At 42.8% G+C, this 25,137-nt stretch overlaps 1 protein-coding gene and 1 long non-coding RNA gene across 2 annotated transcripts in view; one reads left to right on the forward strand and one right to left on the reverse strand.

Moving 5' to 3' along the window:
- Positions 1–6,885, reverse strand: part of Cdh2 (cadherin 2) — a 215,117-nt gene extending 208,232 nt beyond the window's left edge. Inside the window, exon 1 of the mRNA XM_005065356.3 lies at positions 5,856–6,885. Coding sequence (XP_005065413.1) covers positions 5,856–5,915 — 60 coding nt within the window. The 5' untranslated portion in view covers positions 5,916–6,885. The remainder of the gene's footprint in view (positions 1–5,855) is intronic.
- A 124-nt stretch (positions 6,886–7,009) lies between these two features.
- Positions 7,010–23,915, forward strand: LOC121144343. Its single transcript, XR_005881693.1, has 3 exons — positions 7,010–7,977; positions 22,128–22,209; positions 23,605–23,915. It is a non-coding gene; the product is annotated as an uncharacterized LOC121144343 (long non-coding RNA).
- The last annotated feature ends 1,222 nt before the right edge of the window (positions 23,916–25,137 follow it).

The following is a 25,137-nucleotide window of genomic DNA, read 5'->3' on the forward strand; positions in this document are numbered from 1 at the left end:
CCCAAGAAAAGTGTTACCCAACTGATTATTTGGCAATATTTTCTGCAGTTATTCTAGATCCATGGACTACTTTAACAATTCCAAAGATGTAAAGCTAAAATATTTTCTCATTACAGCAGGAATTCTCATTTCTATCTGTATATTATACCACAAAATGTTAAAGCATTACTTCCTGGGGGCTACTGAGAGACTAAGTTATAATACAACTTCTAACAAACAATGCTTCAATAACTGTCTTCAAACATTATATACAGGATGAATATGTGATGGATACAGGAATAACCTGCAGAAAAATAACGAGGACTTTCTAGTCAAAGGGCCACATTTTTAATGCTGGGGTTATCACTCAATCCAATGGTTTTCATGGACACTGTGTTCTCTCAAGGAAATGGGAACATAAAAGTAATCTCTGTAACAATAGTCATATTTTTTTCTCCAAATTTAATTTCCTCTCATAAATGGTTCACTTGTACTGGGTAAAGTAGCACAGTCAGTATAAGCTATTCAAATTTCAAAGGCAGGAGTATAAAACATGGATACCTGCTATGTTCCTGGGGAGGATAACCACTGTTGGTGGCTAGTCCTCGAAATTACATATGTCCCTTTGAGTATCTAAAAAGTTTTGCATTTTAGTTATAAATTAAAGTTATTCCAAAACAATTAAAAATGAAACATGCTTGAAGTATTTTTAAGCAGAATCACAGAACTGGAAAAGTCCTTAGCAACCAATTAACCCAACGAGAAGCAGGGCAGTAGGGTTGAGGTAAATGGGATCACTGAGCTTACAGAGAATAGACACCATCTGGAGCAGATTAGGTCCCCAGGCTTCCTGGCCTCCGCAGGAGCTCCAGCCTGTGACACTACACAGGAGTAGCTGGTATCTATGCTGAACTATTCACATGATGCTTCAAGTCAGTACCTATACGAAGCAATAAATCAAATACTGTCACTTGATGTCAAACTGTATTGAATGCTGAAGGAAATACCTTTCTAGACATGAGATCTCTATATGTGTTATTCATACGTGTACATATCTGTATCTCTGTGTGTATAGATGCACATACACAACCTAAGGACTTAGAATGTTATAAGTGCATTTGAAAGCTGACACAGGAAAATATACTGAGTAGTAAAAAATGAGTAACAAGGACTAAGGAATGGAAGAGGACTTATGTCTAACCTAAATTGCTCCTTAAAAATCCCATTACAATATAAATCATAATTTTTAAACCCATCTTTCAAAATATCTCATTTAGCTTTCAAATTCTTAGTCATCATTTTTATAAGATAGAACTCTCTTCAGAATATTAATCTATGCATACCTCTTCCCCAGTATGAACAGTGTTAGTTAAAATACAAGACATCATTTAGTTGAATATAAAGCCCAGCTTTTGTTCAAATTAACAGGTATAATTTTTCAAACATTTAACACAAAAATAAAGTTCTAGCAGGAAAAGACAGAGAGATACCAGGTACAGATAATAACTTGGTACAAATTATATTTCAACTCATAGTTCTTTACCCAACTTGGAAAGTACTTGGGTTCTAGATGTTCTGATGGCAAATATAAAATACTTATTTAAACAAATCCAAATTCCAAATCTATCATATTTTTAAATGGTTGAAAAAAATCACTGCCAAGTCTGAGAAGTTCTTAAACTTGATTACTTTTTGTATTTGAGCCAAAAGAACAAATTTGAATAATGTTAACTTGGGCAAAAATGTGAAGTGTATACATAAACACTCCACTTCTTAAATAACAGCCCTGATTTCCCCTAAAAACCACTCTTCTAACTTGAGAAGCTCCCCTTGAAAGCAGGGTGGGGGTCTGAGTCACTGAAGATTAGCAAAAAGCAACAGCAGCATTTTAAAGCAAGATTCAATGTTGCTTTTTAAGCCTCAACATTCCCTGATTAATAAATCCCAAACCTTAATGAGGAAAACAGATTTGTGGAATGCAATTTTTTAAATAAAAAAAATCAAAGAAGTTTATTACAATATGCGGTCACTAATACAATCTTATCCAGGAAGGTTTTTGTCTCTACTTGTAAAAAAAATAAATAAATAAAACTAATGAAAGAGCATTTACTCTTGAAGCTTCACGGAGCAGACTTCTACAAAGATATGGGAGTCAAACATTGCACCCTAAGCAGAATTTGAGCTTGTAACAGGGGTCTTAATGTGTGATTGTGTCTTTTTAAAATTACAGCCATAAGTACTTTAGTGGAGAAACATGGTCATTCTTCAAATCACATTTTGAACGGACTGTCTCTTGTCAAGAACCTGGTGCCCCCCAAAAGGCAAAGAAAGACACAGTTATGCTCAACGAGCAAATTCTAACATGAATACCAACTAAGCAGGCTTGCCTTCAAAGGAACTTAGGCTACAAGGGCATATAAAAATCAAACACTGAAAAAAATCCTTTTTATACACACACACAAAAGATCACTGAATCCTAGACTTCCTACTTCCTGAAACAAAGCTTAGGTGTTGTGTGTTTTAAGTATTGAATATTAACCTTTGAAAGACCAATGGCTAATAGGTAGATAAGAAATCCACAGTGTATGCATTTCTTCCAAAAATCCTCATCCAGGGCTGAAACCACATGGGACCAAACAAATTGTAGACATTTTCCCCCAGCATTAAGGTATTGGCCTTGATTCTACATAATGCAATCAAGTGTATTTAAATTAGAACAACAGGCTGTGCAATTAAGTTGTGAACTAGAAAAACAAAACAGGTTTCTAATCTATTAATTACTGGGTTGGTAATAACAGTAAAATTGATTTTTTTTCCTAGCAATAAGTCTTTGTAATGGTTTGAAAGCTACTTACATACATTACAAAGGATGCTAATCATAACTTTGTGGCATAATGCTTTATCCCTCAGCCAATCAAATTTCTTGTTCAAATTCTGTTTCATTTCATGTAAAAGACAATGCTGACACCTTCAATTGTAATAAGGGAGAAAAGAAAATTTGGGAAGGTGACTATCTTGTTATGTAAAATTAATCAGAATTACATAAATCTAAGTAGAAGCATAACTAAGTAAAACGCAAGCATGCAAAGGAAGGCACATGGACTGCTCTGTTAGGAATCAAGGGTATAGTATGCTCTCACCAGTCATTTCTATGTAACTGGTCTGAAAAGATAAGGTTGCTCTCTCTGTATTTACGCTAATAGCCCATCCATTCTCTGCTCTAAAACCTTTGCTGCTTAGTCTGCACTGGAAGGGGAAAAAATAAAAAGCAACTGGAGACTTTTAATAGCAGATGACTGCAGAGAAGCAAGGCTCACCTTGCAAATAGATCTTTGTTGTTCTGGAGTGCAAAACAGACCTTTAGCTCAAAGTCACTGCTAATCTCAGTTGTACAATCCACATGGTACACTTTGCCCTAAAACCCACGAGGCAAAACTGGAATGTCCGCTCCTATGACCTTTCAAAATCCCTCAGTGTGGCTGCAGCCATGAAGTGGCTGGTTGCTTCATACTCCACGGCAAAGTTATAACATCCTTTTCACAACAGTTCATCCAAGTCAGGAAAGAGACAATGGGAAGACATGCGCGGGGAACATTAAACCTGAACTGAATGTTTATAAAAAGTATTTTAATGCCCAAATAAAACAGGGCATTCAAAATTCAAATTCACACTGGACTTCATGATAGATGGGTAAAGGAGAAAGGGAGCCTCTCCATGCATTAATGACCGACACATGCCCTAACTTCACTGACCAATATTTGTTCAGAAACCATATGTTATTAAAGAGTTACTAGCAAAATAATCATCTATAGCTGGAATGGAACCAAGAGCAATCAGTGATGTATAAAAATCCCGCTTTAAAAAGTGAGTTCTTTTGCTTTATGGCTTCTCCTTTGTTAGTAAAGAGAAAGAAAACGCATACAGGCTTTCTTAAGTTTGTCGTGTCTTCCCCTCAACTTCAAACACTGGAAGCACAAAACTCTTCTTCCCTTGCGATCTAACCTCTTTCAAAAGGAAAAAACCCGTTTTAAAAAGAAGAAACAATAAGTGAAGTGACAGGAGGTTAAGGAATGAGGAATGTGCTCAAGGAGAATAAAGGGCGGTTTTATAACAGGAGGGATTTTGTTAGCAAGTGACTGGCAGGTCTCCTCCAAGTTAGAAAGAATTCCATCCGCTCTCCAAAAACTGCAGAGGCCAAAAAATGTCTAGTCTAATAGTTCTGAAATCCCAGAGTCAGGAAAGCTTTGGGGGAGGGTGGAGAATGAGTGAATGGGGGAAGGGGTAGAGAAAGACCAGCAGGAGAAGAAAGAACAAAAGGAGAAATCCAAGAAAGGGGAAGGGAACCAGAGGATCACAGAGGCCTAGGAGTGGGCTCTGGGGAGAGCTCGACCCCGGGAGCAGCGAGGCAAGCAGGGCAGGGCCACACGCTGCAGCGCAGCGCACCATGGACAGGGCTCTCGGCGGGCGGGCGCGGCCCACACCCCTCTAGAGGGCGGCCAGAGGAAAAAAAAAAAAACCGAGCCACCAGGCGCTGGCCCCGTCCCGCTTCGGTAACCGCAGCACTCTCCAGCCCTGTGGCCCCCGTGCACCAAGTCCTGACCCGGGAAGGGAGCAAACAGTACCATCTGTGCCCATCTTTCGCTCCCAATGCCCGCGGGGTGGCACTTCCGAGCCTCGCTCGCACTTGGGGCTACCATCCTGCTGGCCACCCTTTCTTCTGAATGGGGGTATGCATGGGGCACCGGGTGAGTTTCACTGCCACAGAGCGAAGGAGGACACACCCCTCTCCCACTGCCTCTATGGGACCCCAGAACACATGGGTACAGACTTAAGACCCCCACCTGGGCCCCGCCCAGCGCGAGGGTCGCATCCAAGACCGTATGGCATGGCCAATGAGACCTGCTGGAGACCGAACTGGGGTAGGGACATCCTCAGCCAGGATGCCCCGGAAAAGTTGGGCTGGGGGCCTGTGTGGCAGAGTGGCGAGAGAACTCGGGACCTGCCTAGAGCAGGTGCTTGCAGCTGCCGCCAAGTCTCAAAGTACAGTCAATGAAAAGGCTCGCTGGCGCTCTCCCGAGAGTGGGAAAAGTGAGGGTGGCTCCAGGCAACTCTGTCCCCAGGACCCTCGCAGGGCAGAGGCAGTGGTACAGAGAAAGGAACGTATATTAAAAATGGTCAAGTAATGGGGACTTCTCGCCTGGTCTTGTACCAAAGATGCGGGGCCAGAAGCGTGCTGAAGCGCCTGCCGGCAGACACTCTCTGTGGCAAGGGACCAGATTCGTGTTCCAAGTGGGGCCGACATAGAATATTGCCAGGGCAAGAGAATCCCAAGGCCAGAAGGCAACTCTGAGCTGGGATGAAGACAATAGGACACAGGAGCCCCTGCGCACCAGGAGGCGCGCGGGTGCTGGAGCGGGGTGGGGTGGAGGCAAGTCCTGTAACTAAGACACCGGAGTGAGAATTCCTAGTGCAAACTCGCGACCCCTCCCTGAAGAAATAAACAAAACAAACGAAAAATCGGATTAAAGTACAGTGTGAGGGGACGAGAAGCACAGCAAACTAGCAAACCTAGGAGTTATCCTGCCTCACCCTTCTTCTGCCTGGGGACGTTTCGAGCTCGCCTTGGCCCAAAGGCGAAGCCAAGGAGACCCTGTGACCAAGGCTCGCGTTAGAAGGCGCGGTAGACCAGCTGGCCAGGGAGCCTGGCCCGGGAGTCCGGCCGGAGCTTCATGCCTGTGCAGTTTCTTGTCCGCGCGGTGTGGCACCTCCCTTCCCGGGTGCTCAGCCGGGCCCCGCAGCGGCGCGGGGAACAAAGGGACCCGGCGCCGCACGCCCCACCCCGCTTGCATCCCGACCCACCCGGGACCTCTGCGTACCTGAAGCAGGGCCGCCAGCAGCGGCAGCAGGGTCCGCGGCGCTCCCGCTATCCGGCACATGGAGGCGGAGAGGGGCCGAGCGAGGAGCCGGAGGCGGCGGCGGCGGCGGCGGCAGTAGCAGCAGCAGCAGCGGCGGCGGCAGCGGCAGCGGCGGCAGAGGAGCACCAACAGCAGCGCGGAGACGGCTCCGGGCAGTGGCCACCCCTTCCCTTCCCCTTCCCTCCCCACCCCCTTCTCCGCTGCTCTGCGCTCCCCGCCAATGAGAGCGAGCTGGTAACAAATAGCGGGCCTCGGAGTCCGCCGGACTCGCACCAGGAGTAATAAAACAGACGGGAGATCAAGGAGCTGGGGAGGGGGCGGGGAGGAGGGAGGGCGGGCGTGCGTGCGCGCCGAGAAATGTGTGTGTGTGTGTGCACGCGTGTGTGTGTGTGTGTGTACGCGTGTGCGTGTGTGTGCGGGCCGCAGCGCAGGCGGCTCGGGCTCTGGCCGGAGTGCAGCGGCAGCCCCCGAGATGCGGCGGATGGAGGAGACGGAGGTGGAAGGCGGGCGGGTGGCGCTCTCGGGAGCTCCTCCACGCGAGCTCTCGAACCCCGGCTTCTCCCTTCTCCGGGCGTCCTCTCCGGGGCCGAGCGGTGCGACAAAGCTTCCGGAGGTGTGGGGATAGAGCGCCTCGGGGGAAGGGCGCTCGCGGCCGTGCGCCTTGCGCCCACAAAGGGCGACGCTCCGGCTGGCCAGGCCTCCGCGGCGTCCCCTTCCCTGCTCCGCGGCCACTTGGAGACTCTGTTCTCCCGCTGCGGCCGCGTGGGGGGGGCTGTCGCGGGGTGTGTGTGTGTGTGTGTGTGTGTGTGTGTGTGTGTGTGTGTGTGTGTGTGTGTGTGTGTGTTGGGGGAGATGCGAGGCCGCTGTCGCGATGGCCGTGCCCCTCGCCGCTCTCGCGCGTCGGCACCGACCGACTGGTCCTCGCCACTCGCGCGCACCGCGAAGGGTCTCCGCCGGCGCGACCCGGGCGAGCTGCAGCCGCTCTCCCGCCTGGCCGCACGAGCCGCCCGGGCCTCCCGGTCCCCTCCCCGCCGCCGCCGCCGCCCTCGCCCCCGCCTCCCTCCTCCCGAGCCTCCCGCCCGCGTCGCGGCCAATGGGAGGCCACCGAGCTGCGGAGGTAGCGGGCCGGATCCACGGCAGCCGCCCGCCCCCGCCTTGCCCAGCGCTCGGTTTTCCTTCTGCTGCAGCCTGCGGGGGTCGCCGGAGGGGTAGCTGGGGTACGCCGAGCGCCGCCCAGCAGGTGGAGGGCCGAGGGAAATAAAACTACTTGCGCAGGAACTTGTTTTGCGGGGCCCTGTGTTTGGTCTGCGGAGAGGAATCGGTGGCGACTGAGAATCGAGGGAGGAAGGGAATGATATCTCCTTGGTAGCCTAAAGCATGGGTTTTCTGTTTTGTCCTTCTTTTGCGATGGGTTATTTTTTCCTGGCACTGCCAGACACAGCAAAGTAGCAAGACAAGCAGAGCCCATCCTAGCCATTGTTGTCTTGAGCATCCTGCCAGCAGGGGAGCCCAGGCCAGGCTCCTCTTTGGTGTTAGCACCTCTCCAGCCCCTCTTCATTGCGGATGTACTGGAATGACTCAAGTTTCTGTGTTCTTGTTTTGCTTCCCCTCTCTCCCTCCCAACACACACACACACACACACACACACACACACACACAACAGTGGGAATTTGAGAGTGCGTGCAATTTTATTTTGAAATCTCTGCTTTTATTTTTTTACTGATTCCTGGCGGTAGTCACGTTTCTAGGCAAACATTTACAGGGACTTCCTCCTGCAGCACTCCGCAGCAATTAAAAATGAAATAAACAGAAAAGCATAATGAAAATAGGATTGGAAAGATAAAATGACTGCTGCAGAATTCACACCAGATTAAAGATTTTTGTTTCCTTTGAGACAGGAACTTGAAAGTGTGAAACTTTACAAGTATGGGTCACAAGCATTTTGTGGAATGGTAGGGGGCAGGGAGCAGAGTGCCTGATACTTGCAAGGTAATAAAACAGCTTTTTTTGTGCCTCTAGAACCTTGGTTTGGTGGAGATACTGGGGAGTGTTTGCTTTAGAGGCGAATGAAACAATCTCTTATGTAAGTATTTGAGGTCAATTAGCTTATTTGCAGTAAACGAATATATTCAGTCTCTATTGCACTCTCCTCAGCTTTGGGCAACTGAAATATTAACATTTGAATCTGAGTTTCAAGACACTGATGATCATTTAAGAATTTGATGATGAACCTGGAAAAATCAAACACTAATTTCTTTGACATAACTGATGCAGCTTTTAATAATGTACGATGGCTAGTTAGGCTTTTAAATTTTTAATATTGATTGGAAGGCTTATTCAATTTTAATTAAAACATAATATTACAAAACACGTTTTATTACCCTAAAATTTTCGTGGCTTTCTCAAAAAATAAGAAAGGTCATGCTAATTAAATTTCAAAGATGAGATGAAGGTCTTGGGCTAATATAGTAATCAGGCCAGCTTGTTCTTTTCCTTTTTTTCTTCTTCCTCTAAATGCTATTGCCATAGGACTGCTAATGGCAGTAGTTATCTTCACAATAGCATGTTTATAAACTCCATCTTCAGAAGACATCAGTTTGGGAGAACAGCTCCCATCTCCACCCTGCTGATTAAGCTGGACCCTGGCCATGGAATCTTTGCCTTACTCTCCCTCATAGCTGCCTCTTGATGTTTATTTCCACGGTTAAAGTTACAACAGACTTTAACTTGAATAACTCTTGCTTGTGGTATCATTTGAGTAAAGCCTTAAGCATCGCAGCCCCCATAAATTAAACTTTCTTAAGATCCCCAAACCTACTTTTGAGTAGCTGTCTTGTTAGTCTCTTTCTCTGGGTACAACAGTTTTGTTTTATTTCAATTTTATCACTTAACACTCTAAAATCTAATTTACATGATTGTCATTTCTCAGTAGTTGTGAATTGGGTTGGATTCTTGCCTGACTTTAATTTGATCACCTAACCAACTAAACCATTTTAATCAGTCTCTGATTGCAAGAAGGACTAGCCTGGTCTAATATTTTGTTGAAGATGGAGTGCATCCTTATGGTGCTAATAGAGTCAATCTAGTATTGACTGTTATATTCATACAACATTTCCTCCATAACATTTTACTCAGTATCATCCAACAGGTGTGTTTCTTTCTCTAAACCAGTGATGGCCCCACCCCCAGACAGTTATTACTCGCTCAGAATATTGCCTGTCTAAAGGCTGGCTTTCCTTCATTTATTTTATTGTACAGGATGCAAGGGGCTTTCCAGGAACCCAGAGAAAAGATTGGGCAATATTGTTTCCCTGAGAGGCAGGAAGATTAGAAAAATTATATAAATAAAGACTGGGCTTGTAGACCAAATCAATCTTAACTTCTATCTAATGGTCTATACCTTTTTAAAATAAGAGGATGTCAAATGTATATGTACCCTTAGCATTGTGGGCTGTCTGAATTCGAGAGGGCTTGGTCTTCAGAGGATGCAGATATCCGCATGATTCATTTGCAAACATATTTCAAAGCACAGTCACAATAAATCTTGCTTTGTGTTTTCTCAGAAAGGAGACACTAAATGTACAAATGCCTTTTTTTTTCCAGAAGGTTCTCACTTTGAAAACAAATGTCAAACAGTAGTGGTCTAGTCTGCAGCTTCCTGTCTTCCACACATCCTCTGCAGACATGCCTTTAGGGCAGGGCTGCCCAGCAGAGCTCTTCCCAAATGTTGAATAGAATCTTTTCCTCTCCTCCCAGGCCCCAAGGGAAACTAGGTTAACCCTCCTTCCTTACAGAGTATCCTCAGATTATACTCTTCTTCCCAGTCAACTTCAGTCCGAAGTAAAGTTGACCTTCCTTGGGCAGTATGCCTTGCATGGAGTCGCTGATGTTATATGTGATACTTTAGACCTGGTTTGTGCATCGCCTCATTGGAGACAGGGGAATCTATGGTATAGGAAACTACCTGGAGCAGATGGAGAACTCAATGCCAGCCGTATTATCTTACTACCACCTTTAATCTCCATTCTGACTTATTCTGGGGAACCCCTTTAGAAAGTTCCACTGTAATCATTTTGTTTTTCAAAATATGTATGAAATTTGGACTAGAACTCTGCATTCAGTCCGTTGTGACCATCTCAGCTCTCTAACATAATAACCTTGCCCTTATTTAGTGTGGTTTTAGCGTTTGAGGATCCGTCTCTTTGATAGACGCTGGCTCCCAAGCACACACAGGGGTTCAGACAGAAAAGTTGTGATACCAGACCAGACAAGGGACTTTAAGACCTATGATGCAGTCTTGTTAAAGTATATTATTTACCCCTTTCAGTATCTGCAACTGAAACTCAATTGTCAATGTGGAAAATACAACCAAGTAATTTGAAGTATGCATGGTTGAGTGAGTTATGAAAATTTGATGAGTAGTTGAGCAGAGCAGAGTAACTTACAAGCAACCCCTGAATTACAGTGAACTTCCTTCTGGAAAGTAGGAGGCATAGCACACAGATGGGACTTTACATTCAAGCACTCCTAACTTTGAGTATTTTGCCTACCAGTCCAAAGGCTCTTTCATTTCCCTGTTTCTAACATGAGAAGAATTTTAGTATTGCTTGAGAACTATATGAAGACGGAGGACCACAGCTGGGCTTCAGCATTTAATCTATGTACATTAAATATGACGACCTCCGTAGGGATCCCGAGGACAGTGACTGAGGGTCTCAGATCATCCTCTTCCCATGCCCGCAGTTCTATCTTCAGGGTTTTTCTCTTCTGTGCTTCGTTTCAAGATTCAAACAGGAAACTAGGACTGGAGAGAGAGCTCAGCTGGTAAAGCATGTTCCCCCAAATCATAGGGACTAGAGTTACATCCCCAGATTCCATGTAAGCTGTGAGGACACTGTCATCCAGCTGTGGAGAGACAGGAGACAGAAACAGGGTTGTGCTGGCCCTCATCTAGCCTACTTGCAGAAGATTGCCCCAACAGGATTTACTGTCCCCCACTGAAGAAGGAGCAGGAGGGTCAGAGGACCCTCACTCAGCTCGCTACAACCCCAACCAGTTATTTGCAGCACTGTTCTGACTGCACCTGATGCCAGGGAAGGGCTGGAGGTGTCTAACTTTGGGAAAGCAATGGGCTCCATGGACATCTATGAGACATGTAAGCATCCATGGGAACTCCAGGGTGAAGACTTTCCAGTGCTGCCGCTTTAATCATCTTGACCATAACCCCATACCCATTGTTCTGTCAATAAGCCTAAATAAACCCACTGGTTCTCTGGGGAGAAGTTTGTCACTGGCAAGCTTAGGAGGAAAGGTAGACATTCCTATGTCTCCCTCCAGGGAAGGAATTTTAGCAACACCACGTCTCAAAAGGTGGAAGGTATGAGATTATCTTCTGACCTCTACAGGCCCTTATTCCCCAACACATGCATGTACACTCCATGACTGCACACACACAATAATTTTATTTAGTTTGTCCAAGCTTTAGTGAACAACAAAATTTGAAATGTAAAAAGCAATGCTGAGTAAATAACCTATAGACCAAGAGAAAATTGAAACTTTTGTGGCTGTATAGTCATTCAGAAACACAAATATTCATTTGAAACAACATATGCATTATCTATGTATTGATTTATTTGTTTAATATTAATTCATTTAACAATTATTGCAAGAATTGATGAGTAACAGGCCCTTACGGAGGCTTGTTTTGCTTAGACCCTTTCTTTTGTGAACCTTATTTCTTTTTTTCCTGAACCTCTTCTTGCCTCTATGTATGTCAAGGACAAAATGCAAAAATAATCTCTGGAGTTCACTCAAAGATAAGCTACATTTAAGGAAACGGGATTCCTGTGATACCCCCCAAAACTTCCCTTTTGTTCTGCAAGCATGGGTATTTACTTATGGGGTGGCACCAGCGTGCGGGTTACTTGACAGCCAGAGGACCTGTTCCTCAAGGCAAATGGAAGTGAAGGAAATAAATCACTCGGAACTTTTTGGTAAGGGTTAGTTGTGCCAGACTTTTGCCATTATATCCTTTTAAAGGCAAAGATCTGCCTTCAGGAGAGTTGTGAACTACAACTATCATTGTATAGAGAATAGTAAAGCATATTTGGTGTCTGGTTTAACACTCGTTACGCCCTTTCCTCCAGTGAAGATTGGCATAGTTGGTGGAAGTATTGGTGTGGGCTCTGGAGACCAGATTTGCCTTCCCAAAGCTATAGCTGGTTGAATAATCTTAAGCCTTCCACTTAATTTCTCTGCATTTTTCTTATCTACCCCCATGGAAACGATGCTACCTACCCTTAGGGAACACTGAAAGCTTTAAGAAAATGTCAGCAAGACCCATTTAGTTCTTTAGAGGGAAGGGCTAGGGCTAGATAAGGCTGTGGTATTCTTCAAGGCTGTGGATTTAACTGTAAGAGGAGTAATTCTCTCACATCTAATTTTAAGTCACACTTTAATGATGGGGTATCATCAAGCCAAGGAGTGCTTGTTAAATCATTCTTTTATCCACAAATGTTTAAAATAACACATTTGCGCTTCCAACTCTAAGCGCAGCATCCACGGATAGTTGAGAAAATCCATCATTAATTGTACTGCATCCATCCACAGATTATGTTTCTTCTTCCTTCCATTCTAGCACAGCCGTGGTGGGGATAGCCTGAGTTTTCCTCTACAATGATAGCTGTCAGAAAGGGAAAAGGAAAAGGGGGACCGGTGAGCTGGTTCAGCGGGCATAAAGTACTGGCTGTGCAAGCAAGAGGGCTGTGTTCTGATCTCCTGCACCGGGTCAAAGGCAGTCTCGGTGACTCAACAGCTGTAACCCCAGCACTAGGAAACAGAAACAGGCAGATCCTGGGGGAAGAGGGCTGGCTGGACACTCAGCCTGGCCCAAATCAGTGAGCTTCGGGATAAGTGAGAAACTCTGTCTCAAAAAAATAAGGTGCTTAGAGATTGTACAGAAGGGTGTGGAAGAGACTGCACGGGTGTGGAGGGAGACCAAGAGAGAAAAGACTCAACCGAGGAGATGGGGCAGGGGCAGCATAGAAGAACCCTGAAGCACACTTCCTTAAAAATGGAATAATGATGTTTCACATGCTGCATGATGGTTTCAAAAGATAAAAAACATATAAGGCAGAAAAGCAACTGAAAAAGAGATACCCAGTGTCAGCCTCTCTCTCCACAGGTGTCTCTGTGGTCTAGCACTGGCTCTGGCTCTGGCTCTCTCTAGCTCTGTCTTTCTCAGGGTCTGTCTGTCTGTCTCTCTCAGGGTATGTTTGTCTCTCTCTGTTTCTCAGAGTCTGTCTGCCTCTCTGTCTCTGTCTGTCTTTCTCAGGGTCTGTCTTTCTATTTCTGTCTCTGTCTCTCAAGGTCTGTTTCTCTCTGTCTCTGTCTTTCTCAGGGTCTCTCTGTCTGTCTCTGTCTCTCAGGGTCCATCTTTCTCTCTGTCTCTGTCTCTCTCTCAGCAACATTCCCCTTAATCACAGAATAGAATGTATGCCACGTGATCCATTCTTTATTTAGCACCTCAGAAGTGTTGAGTGATAACCGCAGAGCAGCAGCATCTTTGGGAGTTCTGTTATTGTTTTTTTTTTCCTTCACAAACATGTTTGCAAGAAATGGGAATATTCTCATTTTTAGACTTGTTTTGACAGCCAGTAATAAACATGTTTGCATTGAAAGTTAATTTATCAACGCTAGATGAAATATAAATCTTTTTAGAGAATCTTGGAAACATGCAAAGACTCAGCTTATAGAAAGAGACTTTTGAAGTATCATCAGGTCATCCAAGTCGTTCATTAGAGAATGAAAGGGAGGGGGAGAGTCAAGGGCATGTGGGTACAACTGTCCAACAAGGACAAAAGTCCTTGAGGGTTGCTCTCCAAAGCAGGAGGGGCTCAGGACTGCCAGGCTAACCCCCGGGATGCTCATGAACTCCTTATCTTAAAGACTGCTCAAAAAATATTTGCCCAGTTTTCAGAGTGAGTCACAAAGGAAACTAGGACGTGGGATTTGGACAGCAGCATGGGGCCGCCTTTCAGAACTGATAAAAGGTCTACAGTACAGGGCCACTGATATGCAATCCGGGGTATTTCGGTCTGTCCTTTCCCAGAATTTGCATGTTTCTTGATAAGGGCAAGTCACAAACAGAAGGCAGTTTCTCACCAGATTCCTGCTCCTATGCATTCAGTATGCTCTTCTCCGATCCAAAACTATGACTTAAGCAAGTCATAGCTACCTACTCAGGCTTCCAGCATTCTATCACTGACCTTCCACAAGGATGGGGTTCCATCTTTTTTGTCTCTCAGAAGTGAACTCAAATACATACATTAATAAAAACGGATATATATAGGATTAAGAATACTTCTCCCCCCTCTCTGTTGAGTTCCCTTTTTTGTAGATATTTCTAGATTATTGATGTTTAATTATCTTATCTCTCATCCCCACATTTTGCCTTCTCTTCAACAATACTTTTCTGGAGATTCCTTCCACCCAGTCTTCCAGGCTTTTTATTGTAGATATGCAAATGGCCTTCATTTCCAAGAATCTTTGATGGCTCACTTACGATTTCCTTTATAGAAACTGCTCTTGCATTATTAATGCAAGAACTTCTTGAGTTTTTATATTACTCACAGGAGTTTTTGTTCTTTTTTTTTTTTTTTTTTTTTTTGCCTCCTGCTTTACCTTAGCACCTTCTTTGATACTTTTCTTGCACCGTCTGTGGTATTTTATGTTTAAGGTATTCTTGTGACTGGAAAGATGGCTCAGCAATTTAGAACACTGAGTGTTCTTCCAGAGGACCTATGCTCAATTCCCAGCACCCACATGGCAGCTCATAACTATGCGTAATTTCAGTTCCGTGGCCTCTGATGCCCACTTCTGACTTAGGTGAATACTAGGCATCCACAAGGTGAACAGACATCCACACAGGCAAACTCCCAAGCACAGAAAATAAAAATAGGTAAGTCTTTAAAAGTAAAGACATTTCTGGTGAGTGGTAGGCAGGATTTCACTTAGTACCCCCGCTTTCATTAAGACGCCATCTGCCTAGGCTTATTGGAATAATGAATCCAGAGCTTCAACTCTAGATTTCTCAAGTTACCTGCTCCTCAGCTTTTCTTGGCCTTTCACCATGTTTTCATGGTGGAGGAACTATTGGTCTGCACCTCATGTTCCCTGGATCTCTCTGTGTGGGGTCGGTTCTGCATTACAAAGGGCAGGAAGAAGTTTCTCAGGTTAGGCTCAAGCCCCACTTGATACAAAACAGATAGTGTCATCACCACAGATTACCTTTCCCCCATATCATCATTTTAGCCCCTCTAGTTTTCATCTTTTAAAAAAGAATTCTTAATGTGTTTTCTTTATCATAATACTTATGAAACCCATTTTCAAAGTATTAGATATATTGAAGAAATCCAAGGAGGTACATTCACTTAATGAGTTCCACTTGAGCTTGTTCTAACTAAATCAGCCCTGAATAAAGTACTTGTCTGCATAACATGAAGAGATTTGTATTATTCAGAAGACTGTAAGAAATGAAAACTTAGAATATTAGTAGTCTAAACCTGAAGTCCATAGTCAAGGAAAAGAAATAGTGACTAAAGATAGGACATGATGATCTTCAGATTTTTGTTGTGTGTTAGACTGTGTATGTTTGTCCTAGGAATTATTTACTGGGGGACCTACTGTGTGTCATTTTCAGAGGATCCTTTCAAGTCACAGAAGACAACAGCAGGCAAAAACCAGCATTCATATGTCCCCCTGAGTGTACAGGGATTGCTTATAGGAGAACCGTGAATGAGAGTTAACTTGTAAGACCAGGATGATTTGGGCAGCTGCATCACAAAAATGGTCCCAGATGTGTCCCCAAAGCAGCATCATTGGAATTGCTTGGGCATTTTGCAGGTAGCTCTTCCTACGAAGATTTACCTGTTCCTGGGGAGTTGTTGACTTTTTATAGGAGAGCAAGAAAGAGTCTACTGAGGCTTGTGAGACCATGAGCCTGGTAAGTTTGTCTCCTCCACAGGGAATGTTCCAGTTGAGAAGAAACTACAACTCAATGGGGATCTATATGAATAACACTGATCAGTCGTGTTTTTACTATACATTGTCCCAAATATCCCTTACTCCTGCTAACACCCTTGATTTTAAGAATCACAAATAAGTAATTATTTATTCTTTGTTTCACTACTATAAACCTTACATTATTCATGCAAAGACTTGCAAAGTTGAATTTTATCATCTTGTTTTCCTCATGGCATCACTTCAGCTAATACTACACGATGATCCCACACTTGCAATTAAAATGTTGGGTCTGTGCTATTCAGACCTATTTTATAAACACAGATGAAGTAGTCAATGTTTCACTAGACATTGGATTCCAAACAGTTTTAAGATATGTCTCCTGGACATCCTATTTTGCCCTGCAGTGGTAACCTGGCTACTTACAAGTAGTTTATAGGAGAGAAAAGGCAATTTTAACTTCTATAAAAAATTTTTCTTAGGAAGAGATTATTCTGGCTTTTGTTTGTATGGTTTTTTTTATGTTTATGTCCGAACTGAAATCCTAAACTGAGATTGAGAACCAACTGTGAGATCCGTAACACACTTTTGTTTCTTTACCCCTTAGCTAGCTAGAGGACAGGCAGGCCTTGGCACAGTTGTCAGGGTTATGGGGAGGGAAGCCTGCTATCTGCAAAAGAATAAGAGCAGAGATACCTGGAGGCTTCAGTAGGATTTATAAACTTGATGTGCCTGAAAGTAGTGAAGACAGTGCTTCTGATGGCCTCTGCATGGAAGAAAAAGCATCTTCAGATTGAGTGAGGCAGAACCTCCAGATCAGCTAGCCAAACCTAAGATAACCAACGCAAGCCTTAGACAAAAGTTTTAAAGGAAGTCCCCTGTGGAACTCGGTGTATTTTTTCAAAAATCATTCCAGTCCTCTATGCATTGCAAACCTGTAGGAGCTCTCTCAGTACCCTGAGGTGTGCATACTCCTGACAGTAGCTGTAGTTAATACACCTGAACTGGATTATCAACACAGGAAAAGTTCTAACGTTCTCATCTTACTCATTTTCAAGGTAAACATGTAAACAAATCAGATTTTAATAACCTTCCCTGTACATTAAAAAAAAGCCTGGCCACCCTAAACATTTTGATAACCAATAGCATAGTTATTATTTTTCCACAAATGAATTCCTAGCTCTGTGGTGCTAGAGAGATTCAGCCTAAGATTGTGCACATGCTAGGCTGCCACTCCACCAATGAGTCACATCTCCAGACCTGGTTCAACCTATTCAATTGATACAAGGTCTCCCTGCCCAGGCTGGCCTAGAACTCCCACCACAGAACGGGCTGGTTTTGAAATTATAATCCTGCTTCCATCACTGACTGCAGACCAGTACCTCCAGGCCCTGCCAAATTCTTATGCTTGCCTTTAAAATCTTGATGAAAATGACGTTTCATATGTAGTTACTGCTTTTCGTCTTTTACTTTTATTTCAAAATACCAGGATTTGGCCGGTTGTGGTGGCGCACGCCGGTAGGATTTGCTGAAGGAGGCAGAGGCAGGAGGATCACGAGTTCAAAATACCAGGATTTGGCACCATTCTGCACCAAAAGATATTTTCCCGGTCTCTTAACCACAGCTAAGATAATATTCATGCTCTGTGATAGAAGTAATAAAGAAAATATCTATTCATGCTGAGTCACACTTCCATATCTTAAAAACAAGCAAGAGAACTGTACGAAGGCATGCATGACAGCAAGGAGCAGAAGGATAGTTCTGCTGACTTCTCTGAGAAAATTTGGCCTCAGTGTCAGCCTCGTGGGGGGCAGATGGAATGCTGCTCTTGGAAGCAGCCATCAGGAGGTGCTCAGAGTTTAGGACAAACTCTTCAAACCATCACGGCTCCTTGTGGTCTGGTTTTTATATCTTGTGAGGGTTTATTTTTAATTTTAGAAATTTCATTTCACTTGAATTTACCACTTGTAAAAATTGAGAAGCTGACAGCTCTGGGAAGCGAAGCTATCCAATTAGTCCAAAAACACCCAAATGTTTCCGTGGCATCTATCATCACAGAATACCAAAAGGCCCTCTGAAAAACATATCAGGTTAAGAGAAAAACATGTATTCAGGAAGGAAAAGCTTCTTGGATGCTTAACGCTAAAGACACAGATTTGATATTAGCTGGTGTGAAGCAGGGGTCTTCAGAGAGTGCCTCCAGGACACATCTAATCTTGTTAAACAGAAGGGCTCATTTATGTTTTGAATATGCCTACAGGGTATAGTCATCTTTCTTCGCCTGGCAGGTTCACAACTATGTGTTATAGACATATTTAGACTGGCAATTATTCAGTCTATTCCCACCATATTTTGTTGGGTGTAACAAGACCCAAACTGTAAACGGATGTTTGCCTCCATGTGAATACATAGGGAAGACAGGCAACTAAAGGGTAGTAGATCCTATCCTTGATCGGTTTCCTAGGCTCCCAAAGCCACCTTTGGAGTAAATAGAGGATTGTAATCTGCCTATGTATATGACAAATTAAAGGTTATGGGTATCATATGAATGGTACAATTATGAAATACTGCATTTTAATTAGTTAACTGACATAATGATCTCTCCAATAACATTATATCAACTGTCAAGTTCAACACGACAAAGACTGGCAGTAAAAAAAAATAGTTTTATTTTATACTTCAAAAATCTTATGCGTAACATTTTAATAATACACAACTGAGAAAAATAGGGAGGCACATTTTTAAATTGCTATTGCTTAAGGTACATTCCTAAAATATGAGAACATTTATCTTATTTTGACATCTTTCGCACCCAACTCACAGTAAACCTGAAGTCCTAGGCCTGGACAAAATGTGGTATTAAGCCTGTACTGAATAGTGGAGAGGGTGACACCTACTGGTTACCTGGGAAATCAAGTCCTTGATCCATGACGCACTGAAACTCCCAGTTACTTACCTAAAATAAAGGTATTTCAAATCTATGCTAGTACGTTAAGTATTAATCTTACTGAAAAAGTTGTCTTGGAGCATGCCCATTAGTTCAGAAAAGCTAGCGTGTGTTTTGTGTGTGTGTGTGTGTGTGTGTGTGTGTGTGTGTGTGTGTGTGTATGTGTGTGTGTGAATTTTAAACATATTCCTGTGTCTTTAAGTAAGGAAGGTTGCACTCTTGCAAGGCCACTATCAGTGGCAGATTATTAGAGGAAGAGATGAGAAAGTGAAAATTAAGTCAGTTATATAGCACCATCATTTATTGGTAGTATGGTGTGAAAAAGTCTAATCTTACCCAGCAATTTGGAGTGTCACATATCTTAGTGTCTATTTTAGAATGTCTTTCCAGTTCATTGAATAAGAGTTTTTTTAATTTGCTATTTATTTCTTACAGTTATGTTATTATTCAAAAATTCTCTGTTGTTCTCACCTGATTCTTTTTCCAAAAACATGTTTAATATTACTTTGTTAGGCACTTCATATTACATTGGGTTTTTGCTTGAATCACTATTAAACAAAGATTTTAATTTGGCAAAAGTTGAAATGTATAAAATATTATTTTACCTGTAATTGCTTTATATATCTAAATCGTATTTGGCATTTCATTGGTAAATCAAGATATATCAGGGATGTTTGTATGAAAACTGTTACTTGGGACTTTACATTTTTGATACAACAAAAATAAAATAATTGTTTATATGATTATATTTTCACATTTGAGACTACCTGTATATAGGCATACCATTGTTTTTCATGGTTTTTCTGCCCTTGTCATAAGTAGAATATTGTCATACGTTTCCCATAGAACGTTTTTTGTTTTCTTTAGTTGCAATCAGCAGCTGAACTAAGTGAGTGGTGTCCCTCAACTCTTCATTTTTCTCTCTTATTTCTGAGGACATTGGGTGAAACATAGTTATGTTTCATGTAATTACTAGATCTTTTTCAGATTTAATGGTAGCCTCCTCTGGATTTAGCCGTTTTAAATATATAACTATGACAATTTTCAAAAAAGTTATTAATTTTTTAGAATTTCATTCAGTACAACAGTCATATTTGTGTCCCTCCCCCAATTCATGTCCTCCCTCACTTCTCTATTCACTAACTTTATGTATGCATGCTGATTCTCAGAGCTCCCCTTCTCTCCCTTCTCTTCCCCCTCTATGCCCCTCTCTCTTTGTGTTATCTCTCCTCTCTCTCTCCCTCTCTTTTTCCCTTTTGTCACTGTTAATCATGTTGATAGCATAGTCTGTGCTGATTTCTGAATTATGATATGAATTGTATTCAATTTACATTTCAAAAGTTTCAATTATCATATTTTTCTTAACTTAAGAATTTTGTATATTGATAAGTTATATAATACTGTGTGCTTCTGAATTTTTGAAATAACACCCATTCTATGCTTTCTTGTATAATGTTAAATTCTGTATCTAAACAGTTACCTTATATTAAAAACTCATATTAACCTGAGGATATTGGCAAATTTTCTTTTAATTGATGTCCTTGACAAAACTTTCTACTTGGCATATGCCTAAAAGCCTTATTATACTGTGCTTACCATTTGAAATTTATTTCATATTTGATATTTCATTAGGCATTTCTTCCAGTGCATTTAAAATCGGTGGATGATAGAAGGAGAGTGGATATATAAATTATGAAAGGTGTTTTAAGTGTTATTGTGATTTAATAACTGTTTTAAAAATTAATTTGCATTAGATTTTTGGTACAATTATTCCTTTTACAATTTGTGATTTTTGTCAGTATATAATAACCCCTTTCATTTATATAAGAACTGTTGATGTTATTATTTAGAGTTCTCTTAAAAGTACTAGATTATGGGCTGGCGTTTGCTTCACATGCAGGAAGACCTAAGTTCAGGGCCCCAGATCCCGTGGAAATGCTGGCTAAACACTGTGGCCTGGTTGCTGGTCCATCACTAGGAAATGGCAAGGAGGGATCACCAGAGCAAGCAGAGTAAGCTACACTAGACATATCAGTGAGCTCTGGGATCAACTGACAGTCCTTGTGTAGATGGATAAGGAGGAGAATGATCCAGGAAGACACTGAGCTTCACCCTTGGGTCTTCTCATGTGAGCAAAGACATTTGTACACTCTCTCTCTCTCTCTCTCTCTCTCTCTCTCTCTCTCTCTCTCTCTCTCTCTCTCTCTCTCTCTCTCTCTCTCTCCACCCATCCACCCCCCCCACCACCCCCACAAATATAATCATGGGATTATATTTCTTTCAGTCCAAAGGAGTTTGAACTTGAGTATTTTCCTTGGCTTAACTTTAACTTTTTGTTTGTTTGTTTACTCTCCCTTTGGCCTCTTTTGTAGCTGTTTCATTTACTTTTGTATTTTTATTGTCCTGGAATGAATGTATGCATCCTGCTTAATTTTTGTTAATAGTTTCTCACAATTTTAAAAATGCCTTCGAACCAATTTCTTTATTTAGAATAGCAATTATTAAATAGAAACAGTGGCTCTTACATATTAATTTTGCTTCCCTTCCCCTATCTTCCTCCTTCTCAATCCTTAATAATTTATATAAACTTAAAACCTGTATATATCCATATACTTTTTTCAACAAATTAGTATTTTTAAGATTTTGTACTTGGGTTAATTTAATGGTGTTTGGAGAAAGAGTTTCCGTAACACACACATACACACACAAAAATTTAAAGGACCCAGAGACAGATATTTGGCTTCAACCTGAAGATCAGGGAAGCAAAGCAGCCAAACTACCAGAGAGCTCTTACCTCTAACAGGAAGGGCGTTCTTATTCTCAAGGTGACTGGACAATGAATGCCCCTGTCTTCAGTGTGGAGGGAGAATGAATGCTCACTACCGAGACCTTGCTCTTGTCTAATATACCTCTCATGAGTCCTGGGATTAAGGGTGAGCTATAATTCTCTTTTAGACAGATTCACTCATATGTAGATCTGGGTAGCCTTGAACTCACAAAGATCCATCTATCTCTTAATTCTGAGTTCTAGGATTAAAGGTGGGTACCCCCACCTCCTAGCTTTTGGCTGCAGGGATGAAAGGTGTGCACCTTGCTTCTATGGCTTGTGGCTGACTTTGCTTTCCGAATACTCTGGCAAGCTTTAATAAATCATTAATAATATATCACTACAGGTCTCCCTTTGTAGTCCAGACTGGTCATGATCTTGCTAAGTAACCCGGGATGGTCTTGAACTTGACAACACCTCCCCTATATTTGCCTCTCAGGTGCCAGGATGGAAGTCATGCATTGCCACTACTAGCTTCATAGTCATATTTTTCAAAGGATGTCAGAATACTGCTATCACAGGTAAGATCCTAAAAGTAGAAAAATATTCTCAAGTTGCCCCATTTTCTTGTACATTGAAACTAAAATGAGAGTGAATGGGATTAGTACAGGATCTGAGCACTCGGTTCCAGAGAATGACATTGACATTCTGTGCCTGGCAGCAGAATACCGGAAGACAGAGGGAGGATTGCTGTGGGAAATGTGTACACTGTGAAAATGTACTGCTGTGATTGGTGTAATAAAAAGTCAAACGGCCAATAGCTAGGAAGGAGAGAGAGCTGGGATTTCCAGAGACAGAATGCTGGGAAGAAGAGAGGCAGAGTAACCAGCCAGTGTACAGGAGGGTGGGTGGTACACTGTAAAGGTAACTTATCCACGTAAAAGAATGTAGATTAAAAAATATGGGTTAAGTTATAAGAATTAGTTAGGAGCCAGCCTAAGCTAAGGCTGAACTTTCTTTTTCTTTTCTTTCTTTTTTTGTACGATTTAAAGTCTGGGAAGATATGGATTTCTTTTTTTATTACTTTAATTTTAAATAGCTTGCTTCACATGTCAATCCCAGTTCCCTCTCCCTCCCCTCCTCCCGCAGTCCCCTACCATGCCCCCCAGCCTCCCACTCTATCCCCACTTCCTTCCACACAGGGGATATCCAGAATCTGTCATTTCACTCAGGGCAGGGTCCAGGCACTCCCCTAAGAGTCCAGGCTGAGAGAGCATCCCTCTTTGTGTTATGGACACACAAAGTCCGTTTGTATGCCAGGGATAAACACTGATCTACTGCCCAGGGCCCCATAGGTTGCCCAGGCCTCCTCATTGACTCTCACACTCAGGGGGTCTGGATCAGTCCCATGCTGGCCTCCCAGCTGTCAGTCTGGGGTCCAGGAGCTTCCCCTTGTTCACCAGCCCATTCTTTGCCAATTTGCTCATCGCTCCTCTCTCTCTGTCACTGGGTTCCATGGTTCAGTGTTTAACTTTGGGTGTTTGCCTCTGCTTCCATCAGTCACTGAATGAAGGTTCTAGGATAGCTATAGACGTCAAGTTCATTATCAGGAATGGGCATTTAAGGTGGTCTCTCCACTATTGCTTAGGTTGCCAGTTGGTGTCATCCCTTTAGATCACTAGAGGTCTCACTGGTGCCTGATCTGTCTTGTAACTTATGGCTCCCTCTTTTGAGATCAACAATTAACAAATGGGGCCTCCCGAAACTAAGAAGCTTCTGTAAGACAAAGGACACAGTCAACAAGACAAAACGGCAGTCCACAGAATGGGAAAAGATATTCACTAACCCCACATCTGACAGAAGGCTCATCTCCAAAATTTACAAAGAACTCAAGAAGCTAGTCTCCAAAACACCAAAGGATCCAAATACGCTGAACTTTCTTAATTCATGACAAGTCTCCGTGTCATTATTTACAGGCTGGCAACTGATGAGAAACTACTGCTCCAGAGGATGACATTTATGACATGGTGCAGAAGCCCTGGAAATAAGCTTCTCCTCACCAATAATGGAAGTGCCTGCTCAGTGGGTCTCTTTGTGTTCCCTGCTGTCCTCTGTACCCTTTCTTCCTTCCTCATATTTCTGAGAATAGTCACCCACTATTGGCTAATATCTATGTATTCTAGTATGGTGGTTCTTCACTTAATGGTTGTGGCCTCTTTGAGGGAGGTCAGATGACCCTTTCACAGGGGTCACCTAAGACCATCAGAAAACACAGATATTTACATTATGATTCATAACAATAGCAACATTACAGTTATAAAGTAGCAATGAAAATAGTTTTATGGTTGGGGGATCACCAGAACATGAGGAACTGTATTAAAGTGCCACCACAGCATTAGGAAGGTTGAGAACCACTGGTCTAGTACACCCAATTTTTAAAATAACCAGAACATATTCTGATTGCTCAAATAACACGAGACAGGCTTGGTGGCTTCTAGGACAGTTTTTTTCATTTTTAGATTCAAGTTTTTTCTACGTTTATATTTAGTGCTAGGGACTGTTCAGTCCAAGGCTTCACACAGACTTAGGTAAGCACTGAGCCACTCAAAATCTCAAGTCCAACTTTTCTTCTTGAGACTCTAAGTTGCCTAGTCAGTATGTCAACCCTCAATCCTCCTGCCGCTGTCTTCTGCTTAGCCAGAGTTACAGGCCTGTGCCACTGGACCTGGCACCAAAACCATTTTTTTTCACAGTTCTGGGTCTTGAGTTCCAGTATTAAGTTGGTAACACTCTCAGGTATGAACTAGGGCTCGAAGCCAGAAAGAGATCTTGGCTAATGGATGCTGCCTCTTCAGTGTGCTTACACAGACTTTTTGCAGTGTATGAGTAGGGATGGACTTTGTCTCCCCACCAACTCTTCTGTCTCCTCTACCTCCTCATATTATAGCCTCCAGGCTTATCAGACTTGCATCAGTTCTGCTGCCTGTGGTCTCTGGCCAGTGGCAAGCTGCTGTTCATTCTGCTAGTGTTTGATTGGCCTTCCATCCCCTAACCTCTTCAGCCTCCACCTCACCCCCACCATGTTTGGGTTGCTTACAGCCTTGGGCAGTATCTAGCTCAAGGAGAAACCCGTAAGTAATGCTGGGTAAACTGGATGAAACACACAGAAATCAGATAATCCGTGGGGAATGAGGTACCAAGAAATTTTAGGACAACCAGGAGCCAACTCCTTGACCACCAGGCTTTTCATGTCCCTGGCGGTCAAAGCCACAAATATGTACCAGTTGGTGTCAGCCCAAGTCCCTTCCAGAAATAAACAGTTTGCAAATGAGTAAAAATTTGCCACAAAGGATTTTACTCTGCAGTCTGACATCTGGGACATTGTGCTGTGTAGCTATGCTGCCCAGAGGACAAATACTTCATAAAGAAGCAGAAATCGCTATAGCAAAGCTGCCGGGGGTCTTTAGGGAATAATATTAGTCTCCCCATGCAGTCTTTCCTCATAAAAA

Source organism: Mesocricetus auratus, unplaced genomic scaffold (assembly GCF_017639785.1).
Source record: "Mesocricetus auratus isolate SY011 unplaced genomic scaffold, BCM_Maur_2.0 Super-Scaffold_100015, whole genome shotgun sequence".
NCBI classification, from domain to species: domain Eukaryota; kingdom Metazoa; phylum Chordata; class Mammalia; order Rodentia; family Cricetidae; genus Mesocricetus; species Mesocricetus auratus.